The 19076-nt window shown below is 39.0% G+C and overlaps 1 protein-coding gene across 1 annotated transcript in view; it reads right to left on the bottom strand.

Annotated features, from left to right (window-relative positions):
* Nucleotides 1–19076, bottom strand: part of LOC124799199 (sialin-like) — a 142855-nt gene that overhangs the window by 25389 nt on the left and 98390 nt on the right. Inside the window, exon 5 of the mRNA XM_047262733.1 lies at nucleotides 12875–12998. Within this exon, the coding sequence (XP_047118689.1) occupies nucleotides 12875–12998 (124 nt within the window). The remainder of the gene's footprint in view (nucleotides 1–12874; nucleotides 12999–19076) is intronic.

The raw sequence follows: 19076 nt of genomic DNA on the forward strand, positions 1-19076 counted from the left end.
AACACAGGAAAACTGTAAAGCCAGAATATGATATTGAACAGGGAAGAGCTCCAGAAGATTGACACTTCATGCAAGGACTGCAAGTTGGCCTTTATCATAAACATGTGACATATAATAACCAAATACGTGGAACAATCCACTATTGTTTCATTACCCCATTGATGATAAATAACTGGCAATATTCACAACCATGAAATATCTGAGAGGATGCATCTGGTGATTTAAAGTGAAACAACCACATAGAATAAAGTGTAGGAAAAGCTTATGCCAGATTGAGATACCAGGCTTCACTGGTAATATTAAAAGGAGATAGAAAAGATTGGTGTTTTTTCTTTGCTTCCCCATTCAGGAATCTTGAGAGTGTTACCAAAATGCTCAGAAAATTCCAGTGGCAAATGTTACAAGAAAGTGATGTGCATTATGGAGAGGTTAACTGTAGAAATTCTGGCAAAATACATTTGAGAGAATAACAGGTAACAATATGACTTCCTGCAAAGTGACCAGGATGGAAAAATCAAAGGAATTCATGCCCATTTGGAGGTATACATTTTGTTGTTATTCTCATTCACTATATGTGAATGGAACACAAACAGGTGGAACTGATAGTGGCACATACAGTACCCACTGACAGATACCTTAACACTGCTTTCGGACAGTAGACATACAAACTACAACCAGCTTTTGTCATCTGTAAACTGTAGATAACAGCTTGTTTAGTAGTAAGACAAAGACATTGATGCTGTGCTTGTGAAAAAATGCAGGTTAAATTTCATGATGCAAAACATTATTGAATGGACACTGTAGCAGTTCACCTTCCTTATCTCTTCATGATCGTCCTTGGTGTTGACGTACTGGCTGAAAAAATAGAGGTGAGAGTGCAGTACTGTCTAAATGATGTAATTGACAGGTGCACATTTGTGTTTCACAGTTATTTACTTTCACTATTCACAACACCGCAATAATACACAGTTTTGTGGCCACTGCACAATTGTTTAACTTTCGATAGGCCTCATTAATAGGTTGAAGGTGAACATCCACACACTGCTAAAATAGTTGAACATCTACCAGGAGTAAAAACCTAACCACAAAGTTCACATTTCTTGAAGAATTATTTTAACACACGGCCAATTGGTGTAACACTTATTTCACTACGATAGCGTTGGAAGCTGAAGAAGTGAATTAAAATCTGTGTCACGTTCGGGACTCGAAAGTGGGTCTTTTTGCTTACTAGGCAGATATACTGACCATTACACCACCGCAGCATTATAGTCAACATAGCTGCATGAACTACCCAAGTCAAATACCCTCCCCAACACAAACTCCAATTCACATCTCCCCTTATATTGTCACTATTATTGACATATAAACAAATATAATTTCTATCTAAAAACAAAGATGATGTAACTCACCAAACGAAAGCGTTGGTATGTTGACAGAGAGACTAACAAACACAAACACACACACAAAATTCAAGCTTTCGCAACCCACGGTTGCTTCATCAGGAAAGAGGGAAGGAGAGGGAAAGACGAAAGGATGTGGGTTTTAAGGGAGAGGGTAAGGAGTCATTCCAATCCTGGGAGCGGAAAGACTTACCTTAGGGGGAAAAAGGGACAGGTATACACTCGCACACACACACAAATCCATCCGCACATGTACAGACACAATAGACATATGTAAAGGCAAAGAGTTTGGGCAGAGATCTCTTGAATTATACAACATTTTTTTACAATTTGTTATAAAAACGAAGGAAAAGAAGTAAACAATATTGTGTATAAATTTCATTGATATACTGTTAGCAGTTTTTGAGAAAATGTTCCTCAAAGATGAAAATTTTAAGGTTACAGAAAATGGCTTCCAAAGTTTTTTAATACATTCATGCCCCATATGATGGATTATCCACAGCCTCTTCTTTTTCCAGTGTTAGTTTCCTTTTCACTGGTCCTTCCTTCCCTTTGCTGCATGTTGCAGACTTTTGTCTTTTCTTCCTGCACCTCTTAGTCTTTCTTCATCAATTAGGCGCAGTGTGGAAATGGTGTTGTGTCCTGGTTGGAAACCTAAGCATGTCATCTCATCACATTTGATAATGTTTCCTTCATTGTATGTTGCCACTGCATCATACACTCCAAAATCCAATGTTTTTATCTGTACAAACACTCTTTTGGGAATCCTAATCCAAATTGAATTATTTGCATTTTCATTTGGATTTAGTGTTTTCCCATGTAAACACTTTCCCAATAAACTTGGCTGTGATAAATCTCTGAATATGGGCTTAATTACATCAATTACAGCATTTGGCAAACTGTTTTTATGGGCATATTCCTTTCCTTATTGGTACTTACACCATGAGTCATCACCTGTGGGCCACAGTGCATGTTGTTTTTATGGTTATATTCCTTTCCTGATTGGTACCTACACCATGAGTCATCACCTGTGAGGCACAGTGCATATTGTGGGTGCTCATTTGTTGATGCAGTATGAAAAAATAATGCCCATACTGCTCTCCTCATATGCTCAATGCTTCTTGTATTTTGTCTAATTGCACACCCATAATACCTCTGCAATCTATCAACTGCTTCATCTGTCAATCTTCCTCTTCCTCCAAGAGACTTATCATCATTAAGCTGCTTTAGTTCGCTTAAGCGAGCCCCCATGCGCTACTGCACGTGTCCAATGCACTCCTGTTTTTAATGTGAATTTTATTGCCGTAAGGTTTGATTTCCTCTACAGCTTTATATCCCTTAGAATCACCATCTTCTAGATAGTTAGTGTATCGTACATTATACCACTCCTGTGATCTGGAAAAAACTGCTTTCACTCTCTCTACTTCCATCGGTCCACTCGTGCTGAGAAAATTTGCTTCACAACTTTCACTATGTTCATCCTTGGTATTGCCCTTACATCTACAATGTTTTGAGAGAATAGCAACATCAATTACTTTGCAACTGTCTCCACTGGTAGCTGTTACAACTCCATTTAGAGATTTATGATCTCTATGTTGCCATGATCCATCTAAAGCAACAGTTAAATCTCTACATTTCCCATTATCTGTCACAGCTTCTTCAAGTGCTTTCTTCATTGTTGCTTGAGCAATATCTTCAGCAGAAGACCCCACCAATCCATTATAAAATCCAAACTTGGTTGGTGGTTTTGGCAAGTTCATAATTCCAAATAACTTTGTCCCTGCAGCACTGCCCTTGCGAATGCAACGCAAGCCATAAACTAGCCTAGTATTTGTATCATACACCTTCTTTCCACTATTAACACTATGAGGAATACTCTTAGAATTAGAAAACAAAACTTCTGCAGCGCATTTGTTACACTTCAATAACATTTTACATGCCAAACCAATGTGTGAAGTAATTTTCAATTCCAGTCCTCTTTCTTTGCAAACTTGGCATAATATCTTATGTTTCAAAATATTAGAGAGCAAGGAAAAGTTAATTATTTCATTCACATCATTACTGTCACTTTCATAGTTTTCAAATTTTTCTTTGCTGTCACAAAGTTTCTTGCTGGAAGAAGTACTATCACATTCATTTGGAGTAGTCGGTGAAGCAGTCTGAGCAGCATCTCCCTTCGAAACAACAAAAGATTTCTTCTTACACTCATTGTGCCTTATCTTAAACACTCGATTGCTGAAACAGGGCATACTGATATCCACAAACCAAATATGTAAAACAGGTACGAGCAAAATTCGTCAAATACGCAAAGTTGAACAGCTAAACAACACAAAGCAAACTCCACAAGTCAACAAACACAGTATAGCGTTTATGTTTACCAATAGGAACAGTCACTTGTCACAGAGATAAAGCCATACAACATTGGAAAACAAAACACTGTCTAATTCCGCAAAGATACCCTCCTTGCAGCCAGTGAGCAGCACCGTAAGAGGCGACACACAAAATCGCTACAACAGTTTACGCAGCGCCTCAACTTTGCAGTGATAAAAAACACACTTAGAATTCACTTAGAAGGGTGAAACTTGATTTGTTTTATTCAGAAAACTTCAAATAATTTTATAATGAAAAAAAAACAAAGAACGTTAATTTTGACATTTTCATCATTCCGGCTCCCTTTAAGTTACCAAACAATTATTGATTTCACCCTGTAACAAAGATACTAACTAGGAATAGTCAAAATAAATTAGAAAATCAAATACATAAATAAAAATAAGCACAAAATTAAATCTGGTGTTATATTCTTTAAAATTGAGAGCCAACCTTTCTCTTTTATGAAAATACAGATAATACTCAAGTGCATTAATGGCAATTAGTCAGAAATGAAAAAATGAATTTTAAGGAGGCAAATGATAAAACAAGAGGGGAAATAAAAATATCCCCGGTCACTTCATCACAACACATTATATTGGATGCTCATCTGGGAAATTAGGCACATGTAAAACTAGTAAATTACCAGGAGCCTTTCATTCATTCCTTTATTACGCATGAAAATGTACTACTGGCCTATGGTCACAGTTTTTTAATTTAAACAATCCAGATTTTGAGTTCCAAGACCTCATTCTGGTCTTACTGTTTCAAAGTCAAGATTGCAAACCATTGACATGAATTGTATACAGATGAATGGAAAAATTGGTAGAAGCTGACCTGAGGGAGATCAGTTTGCATTCCAGAAAAATGTAAAAACACGCGAACCAATACTGACCCTAAAACTTATCGTAGGAGAGGGTGTGATGGTTCGCCCACTTTATTTTTTTCTTTCATTTGTTGTCCACTTTTTTTGACGTACTGCATTGCTATACTGGCTGCAAAATCGCGGGTGGAGGTCAATCAGGGACTACTTTAAATGATGTAGCTGACAGGTGCCCATTTGCATATCACAGTTGTTTACTTTCACTGTTCACAACCCCCAATATACACATTTAATACAGCCAGTTCACTATTGTTTAACTTTCGATAAACCTCATTAATAGTTTGCAGGCAAACATCCACAGACTGCTACAATAGTTTACTACTGAACACCTATGAGCAGTAAAAACCCAACTACACAGTTCTTGAAGAATAACAAGGTAGGTATGGAACAGACACTGTCATTGTTTTAACACATGGTCTAATTGTGTTACACTTAATTCACAGATGCATTGTTGGTGATCTAACCAATACAGGCTCCTCATCTGAAGCTCGGCCGTGGACTGACTGTCTTGAGACCAAAAATCAGACCCTTGTATATCCTCACAATAATATGTACTGAAACTACACATTGTTTGGAGTTAAATTTACAGAAATAGCAATTAAAACTTAACTCCTTCAATTAACTGAATACACTGAAAAATTGGTTCTTTTTAAGTTTCCTCTAGTACAGGAGTTTAGCCAAATTATTTGTTTAAATCATGAAATTAACATTTGTAGTTACGCAAACAATACTTTTGACAAAACTGTTAATTACTCTGGAATTATACTTTTGACAAAACTGTTAATTACTCTGAAATTAATTAAGTGCTGGATTTGCTAACATGTTTTAGAAGAGAGCCAAATGGATACTTTAAGATTACTAGTATTTCATCTTCCAAATGTTCATAATTATTACAGAATTTATATTTGTTATAAGTCAACAACGGAATTTAAGTTACAAAACAATTATTGATTTCGCCCTATACTGAAAGATACTAACTAGGAATTGAAAAAGATTTTGAATATTGTTTATGTGAACTAACAGATAGTAAAATTATAATTACATTTATATATAGGTCCCCATCTGGCAATTTTGAATTGTTCTCTGAAAATTTGGAAAATCTTAACTATCTAAATAGTCAACCAAAATACATAATTGTGCTTAAGATTTCAATGTTAATTCAAGTACAACTGTAAAAAGGGCAGTAACATGTTAATCTGCTAAAAACACACAATATGGAAATGTGTGTACAAGATACCACCAGACACGGCAGCAAAAGTGAAAGTACTACAGACCAAATATTCATTGACAAATCAAAATGCGGCTTTAAATCTGAGGTATTGGATACAAGTTTCTCTGATCATCAAGCAGTTGAACTGACTTTAGAGAAATCTCACGAGAAAAGTGGCATTATAAGATATATTGAGAGAAGATTAATTAATGGTGACAGTATTAGGGGCTTTAATCTAATGTTAAGATGTGTAAACTGGGACATGGAAAGCAATAGTTATGTAGGTATAAAATTCAACAAGTTCTTGTCAAATTACAAATACTGCTATAATATTTCATTCCCTCTGAAGAGAATGAAAATAAACAAAAATAAAATTCATGGATAACAAGTGAAATCAAAGAGTCATCAGAAAGTCTTACAGTCCTATATAAGTGTGCAAAGCAAAATATTATCTTGAAACCATATGTAAAGTGTAATAGGAAAAAGCACAGGGAAGCCATAGTTGCTGCAAAAAAGAAGCACAATGATTCATATATTAGAAACGATAATAACAAAATAAAAATCTATGTGGAAAGTTATTAATAATCATACAGGCAATCATGAAAAGGCAAGTAATAAAATCACCATAAAACACAAAAATGAAATTGTTGACGATCCTCTTCTAATAGCTAATATATTTAATGATTATTATATTAATGTAGCCCAAAACCTGATTACCACTAAATATAATCCAAAGACAAAGGTAATAACTCCAATAAATGAAAGGACAATGTACCTACATCCTGTAACATCCAAAGAAGTACAAACAGCTATCAGTAAACTAAAGAGTAAAATGACCTGTGGATTTGATGGTATCCCTGACAAAATTATTAAATATAGAACCGATAATGTTGTCTCTCAACTTGTGAACATAATCAATGACTCCTTCGAAAATGGCGTGTTTCCAAGTAAACTTAAGCAGTCAACAGCACTACCCGTTTATAAAAGTGGTGACAAGTTTTGCATTCAAAATTTCAGGCCATTATCATTATTATCTGTATTTTCGAAAATAATTGAAAGAATAATGTACGACAGATTGCTAGACTTCCTAAAGGAAAATAAAATTCTTGTAAATGGACAGGATGGTTTCAGAAAAAGCAAATCTACACAAAGGGCACTCTTGAGTTTCCTAAAACTTGTTTACAAAGTTTTTGAGGACAAAGAACTGATCTGTGGGTTGTCTTTGGAGCTTGCCAAAGTGTTTGATCTTATAAAGCAAAATCTACTGCTGTTAAAACTGTGCAATTATGGTGCCCGTGGTATTTCCTACGAGTGGTTCAAATCATATTTAACTGATAGGAAACAAAGAGTACAAATTTCTCAGTATGGAAATGTGTACCATTCTGAATATAAAAGAGTTAATTATGGGGTGCCCCAGGGCTCAGCACTGGGACCATAGTTATTCTTGATTTTTATTAATGACGTACCGCAACAGTTTTCAACAGCTGATACCATATTATTTGCTGATGATACCAGCTTAATTATAAAAGGGAAGAATGATTATGAATGCAGCAAAAAGTCGACAAAACAGCAGAAGTGGCAAAAAAAAAAAAAAAAAAAAAAATTGGTTTAAAGACAAATGACTAGTTGTCAATGAAAAGAAAACTGTATGAATGAACTTCAACCATATAAGGAACAAAAATAGGACCAATGTAAAATTCACATTATCGATTAGCCAAATTCAGTAAAAGAATAGCATAAAATTTTTAGGATTATGGGTGGATGAGCATCTAAGATGGGAAAAACACGTAGACATGCTTAACAAAAGATTAAGCAAGTACTATTACATATTAAGAATGCTTAAAGATTGCTGCAATACTGAAACAGTATTAAGCATTTATTACGCACAAATGCATAGTCTACTGAATAATGGGCCATCAAGTTTCAGCTTTGAATAAGGAGATCCACAATTATCGAACAAGAAACGTGGATGATTATCATAGGGTTGTGCACAGAAAATCAATATATGACAACAGTGCAGTTAACAAACCAAAAATTCTGTAGAGTGCATTGCCAGATAGCATGGAATAATACCAAACATTAATACATTCAAAAAAGTTCTAAAAAATCTACTAATAAACAACAGCTTCTACAGAATTAATGAATACCTGGAATTTTGATAAAATCTCTACGTCTGCTTCATAATTCTCTAAACAAAAATTCATAATTACCAACCATTCCTAGATAAAAACCAAACTTCTTTTATCCATGTATGTATCTAATTATGCGCCTAGCTTTTGTGCTGTATGTTACTATGCCTAGTAAACTAAAGTACAAGTATTTAATAGTTTTAGTAAAATCAGTCAAGGGGTTTTGCTAGCTTTTATTCTATCTGTATGTATGTACATAATTTTATAATCTAATTAAGCAGAATAATGTTTTTGTTATAAAGATGTATTGATACCAATGATTTTGTACATGATGTAAATATGTACTATTTTATACTTTTCTGTACACTGGCAGGTCCAATGTTATGAATGTGATAATATAGATGCTGAATAAATAAATAAAGTTATGAAACAATCACTGATTTTGCCCAATAATGAAAGATACTAACTAGGAATTGTCAAAATAAATTAGAAAATCTATTACATACATAAAACTAAGAACAAAATTAGATCTGGTGTTATATTCTTTAAAACTGAGGACCAACCTTTCTCTTTTATGAAAATATAGATTATGTTCACGTATGTTAATACACTACTGGCCATTAAAATTGCTACACCAAGAAGAAATGCAGATGATAAACGGGTATTCATTGGACAGATATATTATACTAGAACTGACATGTGATTACATTTTCACGCAATTTAGGTGCATAGACCCTGAGAAATCAGTACCCAGAAAAACCACCTCTGGCCCCAATAATGGCCTTGATACACCTGGGCATTGAGTCAAACAGAGCTTCGATGGCGTGTACAGGTACAGCTGCCCATGCAGCTTCAACACGATACCACAGGTCATCAAGAGTAGTGACTGTCGTATTGTGACGAGCCAGTTGCTCGGGCCCCATTGACCAGAAATTTTCAGTTGGAGAGAGATCTGGAGAATGTGCTGGCCAAGGCAGCAGTCAAACATTTTCTGTATCCAGAAAGGCCCGTACAGGACCTGCAACATGCGGTCGTGCATTATGCTGCTGAAATGTAGGGTTTCGCAGGGATCGAATGAAGGGTAGAGTCGCGGGTCGTTACACATCTGAAATTTAACGTCCACTGTTCAAAGTGCCGTCAATGCGAACAGAAGGTGATCGAGACATGTAACCAATGGCACTCCATACCATCACGCCAGGTGATACGCCAGTATGGCGATGACGAATACGCGCTTCTAATGTGCATTCACTGCGATGTCGCCAAACACAGATGCAACTATCATGATGCTGTAAACAGAACCTGGAGTCATCCGAAAAAATGACGTTTTGCCATTCGTGCACCCAGGTTCATCATTGAGTACACCATCGCAGGCACTCCTGTCTGTGATGCAGCATTGAGGGTAACCGCAGCCACGGTCTCCGAGCTGATAGTCCATGCTGCTGCAAACATCATCAAACTGTTCGTGCAGATGGTAGTTATCTTGCAAACGTCCCCATCTGTTGACTCAGGGATCGAGACGTGGCTGCACGACCCATTACAGCCATCTGGATAAGATGCCTGTCATCTCGACTACTAGTGATACAAGGCTGTTGGGATCCAGTACGGCGTTCTGTATTACCCTCCTGAACCCACCGATTCCATATTCTGCTAACAGTCATTGAATCTCGACCAACGCAAGCTACAATGTCACTATATGATAAACCGCAATCACGATAGGCTACAATCCCTCCTTTATTAAAGTCAGAAATGTGATGGAACGCATTTCTCCTCCTTACACGAGGCATCACAACAACTTTTCACCAGGCAACGCCGGTCAACTGCTGTTTGTGTATGAGAAATCGGTTGGAAACATTCCTCATGTCAGCACGTTGTAGGTGTCGTCAATGGCACCAACCTTGTGTGAATGCTCTGAGAAGCTATTCATTTGCATATCACAGTATCTTCTTCCTGTCGGTTAAATTTTGTGTCTATAGCACGTCATCTTCGTGGTGTAGCAATTTTAATGGCCAGTAGTGCAGTAATTAGTAAAAAGTGAAAAAACTTATTTAAGGAGGCAGATGGCAAAACAAGAGGGGAAGTAAAATTATCCTGGCTTGCTTCATCACATGGGGTTGAAGAAAGGGAGACCTACATTCAAAGCATTTGTAGATTTTAAAAAAGCTTTTAACAATGTTGATAGAAATATATTCTTTGAAAAGGTAACAATGTTAAAATATAGGTAGAAAAAGGTTATCAGCAACTACTTCAGAAATTAGAGTGCAGTTAAAGTAGTTGAAAGGACATGAAAGGGAGGAGTATTTGAGAATGAAGTTAAACAGGGTGTCCTATCCATCACATTATTCAATCTGAATGTTGACCAAGCTATGAAGGAAACCAATGAGAAATTTTGAAATGGAATTAAAATTGAGGGAGAAGAAATAAAAACTTTGAGGTTTGCTGATGATTTTGTAATTCTGTCAGAGAAGGCAAAGGACTTGGAAAGCAACTGAACAGAATGGACAGTGTCTTGAAAAGAGATTATACCAAGAACATCAGCAAAAGAACAAGAATAATGGAAGTAGTCTAATTAAATCATGTGATCGTGAGGGAGACAGATGAGGAAATGAAACACTAAAAGTAGCCGATGACTTTGTTATTAGGGCAGCGAAATAACTAATGATGCTCAAAACAGAGAGATAAAATGGCTAAAATGCTTGGCCAGCCCATTAATTAGTGCATGGTGGTAGAGCAACAAGTGATTCCAAGAAAGGTTGCACACAGAAATATATTTAAAATTGAGGAAATAAAATACTATAGAGATGCAGGTCTTAAAGCCCTCTGTCAGTCTCCCATGGCAAATGTCCAATTCTTCCAGCCTAATGAGTTCTCAAGTGATAAGTTCACACATACATACTCTCTCTCTCTCTCTCTCTCTCTCTCTCTCTCTCTCTCTCTCTCTCCCTTCCTCCCTCCCCTCCCACTCTCCCTTTCCCTCTCTCCTGTTTCCAATAAGCTTTCTGGGAAGTTTCCCTTAGTTATCAGGCAGATGCTCGAACTGCAAATCTCTTCCAAAATATTCTTTATTAGGGATTCCTCTGTCCCAGTTCCAGCCCATAGGGAACAAAAGAGCCCTACAATGGGCCAGATATCAAACTGCCCACCCTGTCATTTGAGGCTGAAGATGAAAATTCAGAACAAAGTCTGCATTTAAGCTTTCCAGTGAATGTTCATAGGGGCACTTCTTTCAGTGTATGTGATAGTTTGCACCACAGTCACAAGCAGGTGACTCAAACCAGATCCAATGACGTGGAGAAGATGCAGTTCATCAAACATTTGAGTGATCCTACTTGTTTTATCCAGGTGGAAAGAAGGTGGCTGAACTTAATCAATTTTGGACAAGAATCACTTTTGTTGACAAGTCTTTCAGGATGTCACTGAGATCATTCTTGTCTTCGCATTCCATCAGATGTAAAATATATCACAGCTAATTCTTTGAGTATCTCTTGGGCAGGTTTGTGTGGTTTCAGTCTCACTGCAGCACTTTCTTCTGTTTCTTGATGAATGTAAAGAGAGCAGTTCTTTAGTTTCCTGGACTGTAACCTAGCAAGGGCATTACACCATTTGACATGAGAATGGATGTTTTTTCAGAATGAAGAAGAGTGGAGACCAACATACCAGATACAAGTCTTATCATGTAGTGCAGCTGGAAACTGACCGGTCAGTTGTGGGTGCTATTTGGCCATTTGGCAGGGAAATATTCAGCTGGTGATTATGTTATGTTAAAGCAGTCACTCACAGCAGTATTTGCGTTTGCTCCCTGTGAAGTTTTTGCTAGTCTTCCCAGTAAGTTATTATGGTTTTTAGGTTTAGAAGATAGTTTATGAAGATGGCACCAGCAGGATAAGGATGTTTCTGAGGTTACATACAGGTCCTTGTGGGTAAGACACTATGGCAGTATGTAACTTCTGAACCTGCTCGTAGGTTGATAATTTGCTTATTTTTTACTGTAGTGGAACATATGTCTTTCTAGCTTGTCATTTTATAAAAATATTAATTCATCTTCTGAAGGTCTTTGGACAGTGCAGTCTCCAACTCATTGACATCTCTTCTTTGTATAGTGTGGTTCTTGTCATATGTATAGATAAAACTGCAAGGTAACATTTCTGGATAGTCGTAAATAAGCAAGCTGAAGAGAACTGCAGGCAGTTCTGAATCCTGTGACAAGGAATTGTTACATCTTGGAATTTTATACGGAAATGTTCTGTATGGGTTTCAAAAATGTATTACCAAGTATATTTTTTATCACAGTGAAGATCTTGTAACATGGATGGTATGCCCTTGATGAGTTTAAATATAAGTCTTCATTTAAAATAGTGGCATAAAAAGTTGAGAGATCAAGGAATACTGAGACATTCTTTGTATTCGTCTCAAATCCTTTTTCCAGATAGGCAGTCAAGGCAAGTACTGCAGTTTAAACTATGTCACAAACCAGCGATTTAGTACACTGGGACTCGAGCTTACCCAACCGGTTCAGTCTCTGGGACTGTTTCACTCACTGAATCAAACGTTCGACATGCCTCCAAGTCCAAGAGTTTCAAACAGTTTCACTCAGTGCACTGTCGGGCTAGCTGACTTGGGAGAAACAAGGTGTTAGAACATAATCATATCACTTGGGTTACAATAGATGTGAATGGCATCTGCCATCGAAAGATAAGTGTCTGATTCAAGTCCTGACCAAGCATAATTAACTTACTTACTACAGAAGTTCATCATGAGTACATGGGCAAAGAGTAACAGTTTTTCATTTCACTTCCCACTTTTGTCAGTTAGTGAAAACATTAATCCAGTCTCAATATTTCTAAATGAGTGCTGACTGAGTAGCTAGGTGTGTTTCAGGAAGACTCACCTTTCATGAAGGTGGGCAGCTCTGTGAGCATTGTGTAAAAGCCCCAGTTGGCTGTAAAGTTGGCCACCAGCACTGCCCATACAGGCATCGATGTCAGCAGATTCTTCCACGGGTATTCTTGGTTCTGAAACATGATATGAAACTGATGAAATTAAAGCCATGTGGAAGCAACAAGTAAACTCTAAGTTCACAATCAGAGGAAAGAATGACAGTGTGCAAGGTATGATGGCAAACACGCATTATGGGCAGATCATCAGTAAAGAGTAGAAGCATATAAAAAAACCATCCTCAGTGTTAAAAACTACTGACAAATGCAGAACTAAAGAGACATCATAACTGTCACCATTACGGTCAATGTATTTTTGGAATCTTAGCTTAACCCACATGCAATGCCCATGATCACCATCTAAGACTAGTTGCCATGATGTGAGTGACACGAAAGGCATCAAACATTGACCCATGACGATTGGAAGAAAGCAATATTATGTGATGACTTAAAACTATCCTGTTCTGTCAACAGATCTTACCTTGGTGCAGTATTTTAGTAATGTTTATAAAAAAGAAGTGTTTCAGCCTGAAAAAAGTTACACATAAAGTAATAAGTGCAAGATAATGTCTGTGCAGAATTAAAAAGTTGATGTTGATGTCCTTGTGGTTGTGCAGCATCTCACAGATGACCAGCACACTTTATTTACTCACTATTGTTCATTAGATCCACTGGTGGAATTGTAGTGCCTTCTATCTTCCAAGTAACTAAATGCAAACATATTTAGTTCATCAACATGATGCTAGTTGCAGTCAAGTGTTGGAGGGGGGGAAAGGTTGTTTCCGAAGCTGCATCACAGGAGTCTACCAGACACCATGAAATCTTTGCCTTTACTAACAGTAAATATTTTTTTATCTGAACTTTTAATATTTTCCTTAGCAATAGCTGTTGCTAACAGGTATTTACTTATCTTTAAATCTAATATGACCTCACATAAGACCTACTTCAATCTCGAAAATGCACGTGATTGGGAAATTGTACTCCAGCTGTTGGAGGAAGTTGATCAATCAGATGATAACTTCAGTAGTTACAGTGATGTAGAAGAACGCGGTGGGGAAACAAGAGAAGCAAATACCAACACTGAGCAAGACAGTCTCCAGTGATAGTGACAATGGAGCGAGACACAGTATCCAGTGATAGTGACAATGATAATCTTGTAGTTGAATGTGTTCTGGGAATGAAAAAAATCTACTAAATGGCCAAAGGTGTGTCCACCAAAATGTGTTTGAACTCGATGACAAAATGTTGTCAGTCATTTACAGGGAGTGAAAGTGGCTGCGAAGAATGCAAGAACACCAGTGGAATATTGGGAATGCTTTTTCGACAAAGGGATGCTCTCTAGCATTGTTGAGTACACCAATGAAAAGATAAATGTGGTACGGGGACATTATTCCACAGAAAGGGATGCTCATTTGACAGACGAAACTGAAATAAAAGTTGTTTTAGGAGTACTGTATTTATGTGTGGCAAGAAAACTAAACCATATGAACACGGAAGACATATGGGTCTGCAATAAAATTAAAACCGAGTTATGTCATCTGACAATGACTGACAAGTCATTTATGTTCCTCTTATACCGTTTAAGGCTCAACAACAGGGATACCCAAAAGGAAAGAAAGAAGATTGATAATTTAGCTCCTATACATGAAATATTTTCTTTCTTTGTGGAAAATTGTAAAAATGCTTATTCAGTTGGGGAATACTGCACTATTCATGGAAAGCTAGAAACTTTCAAGGACAAATATTTCTGCAGGCAGTACATCCCTAGCAAAACAAGTACGTACAGAAACTTCCTGGCAGATTAAAACTGTGTGCCCGACCGAGACTCGAACTCGGGGCCTTTGCCTTTCGCAGGCAAGTGCTCTACCAACTGAGCTACCGAAGCACGACTCACGTCCGGTACTCACAGCTTTACTTCTGCCAGTACCTCGTCTCCTACCTTCCAAACTTTACAGAAGCTCTCCTGCGAACCTTGCAGAACTAGCACTCCTGAAAGAAAGGATATTGCGGAGACATGGCTTAGCCACAGCCAGGCAAAGTCCCGAGTTCGAGTCTCGGTCGGGCACACAGTTTTAATCTGCCAGGAAGTTTCATATCAGCGCACACTCCGCTGCAGAGTGAAAATCTCATTCTGGTAACATCCCCCAGGCTGTGGCTAAGCCATGTCTCCACAATATCCTTTCTTTCAGGAGTGCTAGTTCTGCAAGGTTCGCAGGAGAGCTTCTGTAAAGTTTGGAAGGTAGGAGACGAGGTACTGGCAGAAGTAAATCTGTGAGTACCGGACGTGAGTCGTGCTTCGGTAGCTCAGTTGGTAGAGCACTTGCCCGCGAAAGGCAAAGGCCCCGAGTTCTAGTCTCGGTCGGGCACACAGTTTTAATCTGCCAGGAAGTTTCATATCAGCGCACACTCCGCTGCAGAGTTAAAATCTCATTCTGGAAACATCCCCCAGGCTGTGGCTAAGCCATGTCTCCGCAATATCCTTTCTTTCAGGAGTGCTAGTTCTGCAAGGTTCGCAGGAGAGCTTCTGTAAAGTTTGGAAGGTAGGAGACGAGGTACTGGCAGAAGTAAAGCTGTGAGTACCGGACGTGAGTCGTGCTTCGGTAGCTCAGTTGGTAGAGCACTTGCCCGCGAAAGGCAAAGGCCCCGAGTTCGAGTCTCGGTCGGGCACACAGTTTTAATCTGCCAGGAAGTTTCATATCAGCGCACACTCCGCTGCAGAGTGAAAATCTCATTCTGGAAACATCCCCCAGGCTGTGGCTAAGCCATGTCTCCGCAATATCCTTTCTTTCAGGAGTGCTAGTTCTGCAAGGTTCGCAGGAGAGCTTCTGTAAAGTTTGGAAGGTAGGAGACGAGGTACTGGCAGAAGTAAAGCTGTGAGTACCGGACGTGAGTCGTGCTTCGGTAGCTCAGTTGGTAGAGCACTTGCCCGCGAAAGGCAAAGGTCCCGAGTTCGAGTCTCGGTCGGGCACACAGTTTTAATCTGCCAGGAAGTTTCATATCAGCGCACACTCCGCTGCAGAGTGAAAATCTCATTCAAGTACGTACAGGTTAAAACTATTTGCTTTGGTGGATGCTTCACTCTGCACCCCGCTGCAGAGTGAAAATCTCATTCTGGAAACATCCCCCAGGCTGTGGCTAAGCCATGTCTCCGCAATACCCTTCCTTTCAGGAGTGCTAGTTCTGCAAGGTTCGCAGTAGAGCTTCTGTAAAGTTTGGAAGGTAGGAGACGAGGTACTGGCAGAAGTAAAGCTGTGAGTACCGGGCGCGAGTCGTGCTTCGGTAGCTCAGATGGTAGAGCACTTGCCCCCGAAAGGCAAAGGTCCCGAGTTCGAGTCTTGGTCCGGCAAACAGTTTTAATCTGCTAGAAAGTTTCATATCAGCGCACACTCCGCTGCAGAGTGAAAATCTCATTCTGCTTTATGGGTCCTTCCCTTCAGGGCCTTTGGGCGTGGTAACCGTGACTGTTTTGAATAAAAAATGAGGCGCTGAAACCTCACTGAGCCTTTAAATGGAGAATGGTGTCTGTCATATGCTAGTCAGGTAAATTAAAAATATGACAAGAACGACTGAAATCAACATCCACACATACACAAGGTGTGTCAATAATGTAATGAGACTGATTTTCTTTGCAAGATGTGGCAACCCTGCAGACTTGCGTAGGCACAATATCTCTGACCTTGGTCTATAAGCTGCTTCTAGTCCAAGTGGCACATTGATGCAACTGCAGTCGTGAGTTGTGCTATAATAAGTTAACATGTGTTTGTTTCTCTTGTCACAGAAATTGAACCGCATAATATTGCGCAATGGTATGCCATTTCTTTTTGGGTTAAATTGCATGAAAACGTGAAGACAACTTACGGTAAGCTTCAGAAGGCTTTTGGAGAGGAGGTTATGTCAAGAGCTCAAGTTTTTCGTTGGCATAAAATGTTTAGTGAAGGCAGAACGAATACTGAAGATGAAGACTGCAGTGGACGACCATCAACTTCACGGACGGATATCAACTTAGCCAGGGTGCGTGAACTCGTACGATCTGATCAAAGATTATCCATGAAAATGATTGCACAAGAACTGAACGTCGCACCACAACACCGAGAAACACGGAAAAATGTGGCAGCCGATCTGTTATTGCAAACGGAAATCAATTCAGAATTGTTGAGCCATGTTATCACTGGTGTTGAAAGTCCTTTTTTTCAGTACGATCCACAGACAAAACGCCAAAGTTCGCAATGGTGCTCAAAGGGCAAAGCCGCAGATTCCGAGACATAAATGCACAGTAAACAGCTGTAATTTTCACGATTTATTCCTGAGATCCCGGTCTCGAATAACCCCGTAAATTTTCTTCATATCTTAATCCGTTCACGAGATAGCGATGGACGAGCTTGGAAATTCCTTCGTCGTAAAATTCGGCCGCCTGCGCCTTCAACCACATGGTTACCTCTTCTTGAAGCTGTGCGTCGTCATCAAAACGCTGCATAGCCAACCACTTCTTCATTGATGGGAATAAGTGGAAATCGCTCGGTGCCAGGTCGGGACTGTACGGCGGATGAGGAAACAACTCCCACTTAAAAGATTCGAGAACTTCACGAGTGGCATTTGCCGTGTGGGCCCGGGTGTTGTCGTGAATCAGCAAGATCTTTGAGCCCAACTTTCCCCTGCGCTTGTTTTGTATTGCTCTTCTGAGGTTGTGCAGAGTTTGGCAATACCTTTGAGAGTTTATTGTAGTGCCTCTTTCCAGGAAATCCACAAAAATCACATCTTTTCTGTCCCAAAAGACAGTCGCCATCACCTTCCTTGCCGACATTGTCTGCATGCATTTCTTGGGTTTCTGGGGGGAATTTGTGTGCCCCCACTGCATTTACTGCAATTTTGTCTCGCAGTTCACATGCTTAACCCATGTTTCGTCACCAGTAACGATGCGATCGAGTAATGAGTCGCCATCTATCTCGTAAGCGTCCAAAAACGTTAACGCTGCAGCCATTCGCTGATTTTTGTGAATCTCTGTCAAGATTTTTGGTATCCATCTTGCACAAAACTTGTGGTAACCAAGCTTTTCGGTAATGATTTCGTGCAACAAACTTCGTGAAATTTGTGGAAAACTCATAGAGAGTTCCGTTATTGTGAAATTACGGATTTCACGGACCGCGGCATCGACATTTTCGACAAGTTTGGCAGTCACTATGCTGTGTCTGCCACTTCGCTCTTCTTCGTGAACGTTAGTTCGGCCATTTTTAAATTTTATGACCCATTGACGCACTCCACCTTCAGTGATTATGTTGTCCCCATACATTTCACAAAGCTGCCGATAGATTTCTATCGGTGTACAGTTTTTTGCAGTCAGAAACCTTATTACAACACGCACTTCACACTTTTGCGGCATTTTCAATTAACGCTGACATTCCAAACTGTCACAGTAACTCAACGGAGTACAGCACGAACCTCTCACTAGCACGGCAGGATGCCGACTGAGCGGCGGAATGCCATGACAGCAAGATGGCCGCGCTAGCCCCGCCCCTAACGGACACAAACGAAAACGTAATGTACTTTGAGGATAGCCCTCGTATATTGTGTTTGAACATTATGAATTACCTCGAAGAAAACGGTCTATTGACACACAGTCGACATAGGTTTAGAAAACATCGTTCTTGTGAAATACAGCTATCTCTTTATTCGCATGAATTGTTGAGTGCTATTAACAAGGGATTTCAGATCGATTCGATATTTCTGGATTTCCAGGAGGATTCTGACACTGTACCACACAAGTGGCTTGCAGTGAAATAGTGTGCTTATGGAATATCACCTCAGTTATGTGACTGGATTCGTGATTTCCTGTCAGAGACGTCACAGTTCGTAGTAATTGATGGAAAGTCATCGAGTAAAACAGAAGTGATATCTGGCGTTCTCCAAGGTAGTGTTATAGACTCTTTGCTGTTCCTTATCTATATAAACGATTTGGGAGACAATCTGAGCAGCCGTCTTAGATTGTTTGCAGATGACACTGTCGTTTATTGACTAATGGTGCGAAAATTGGCTATTGACCCTAAATAACGAAAGTGTGAGGTTATCCACATGAGTTCTAAAAGGAATACGTTAAACTTCGGTTACACGATAAATCAGTCAAATCTAAAGGCCGTAAATTCAACTAAATACCTAGGAATT

This window comes from Schistocerca piceifrons, chromosome 5, assembly GCF_021461385.2.
Source record: "Schistocerca piceifrons isolate TAMUIC-IGC-003096 chromosome 5, iqSchPice1.1, whole genome shotgun sequence".
NCBI classification, from domain to species: domain Eukaryota; kingdom Metazoa; phylum Arthropoda; class Insecta; order Orthoptera; family Acrididae; genus Schistocerca; species Schistocerca piceifrons.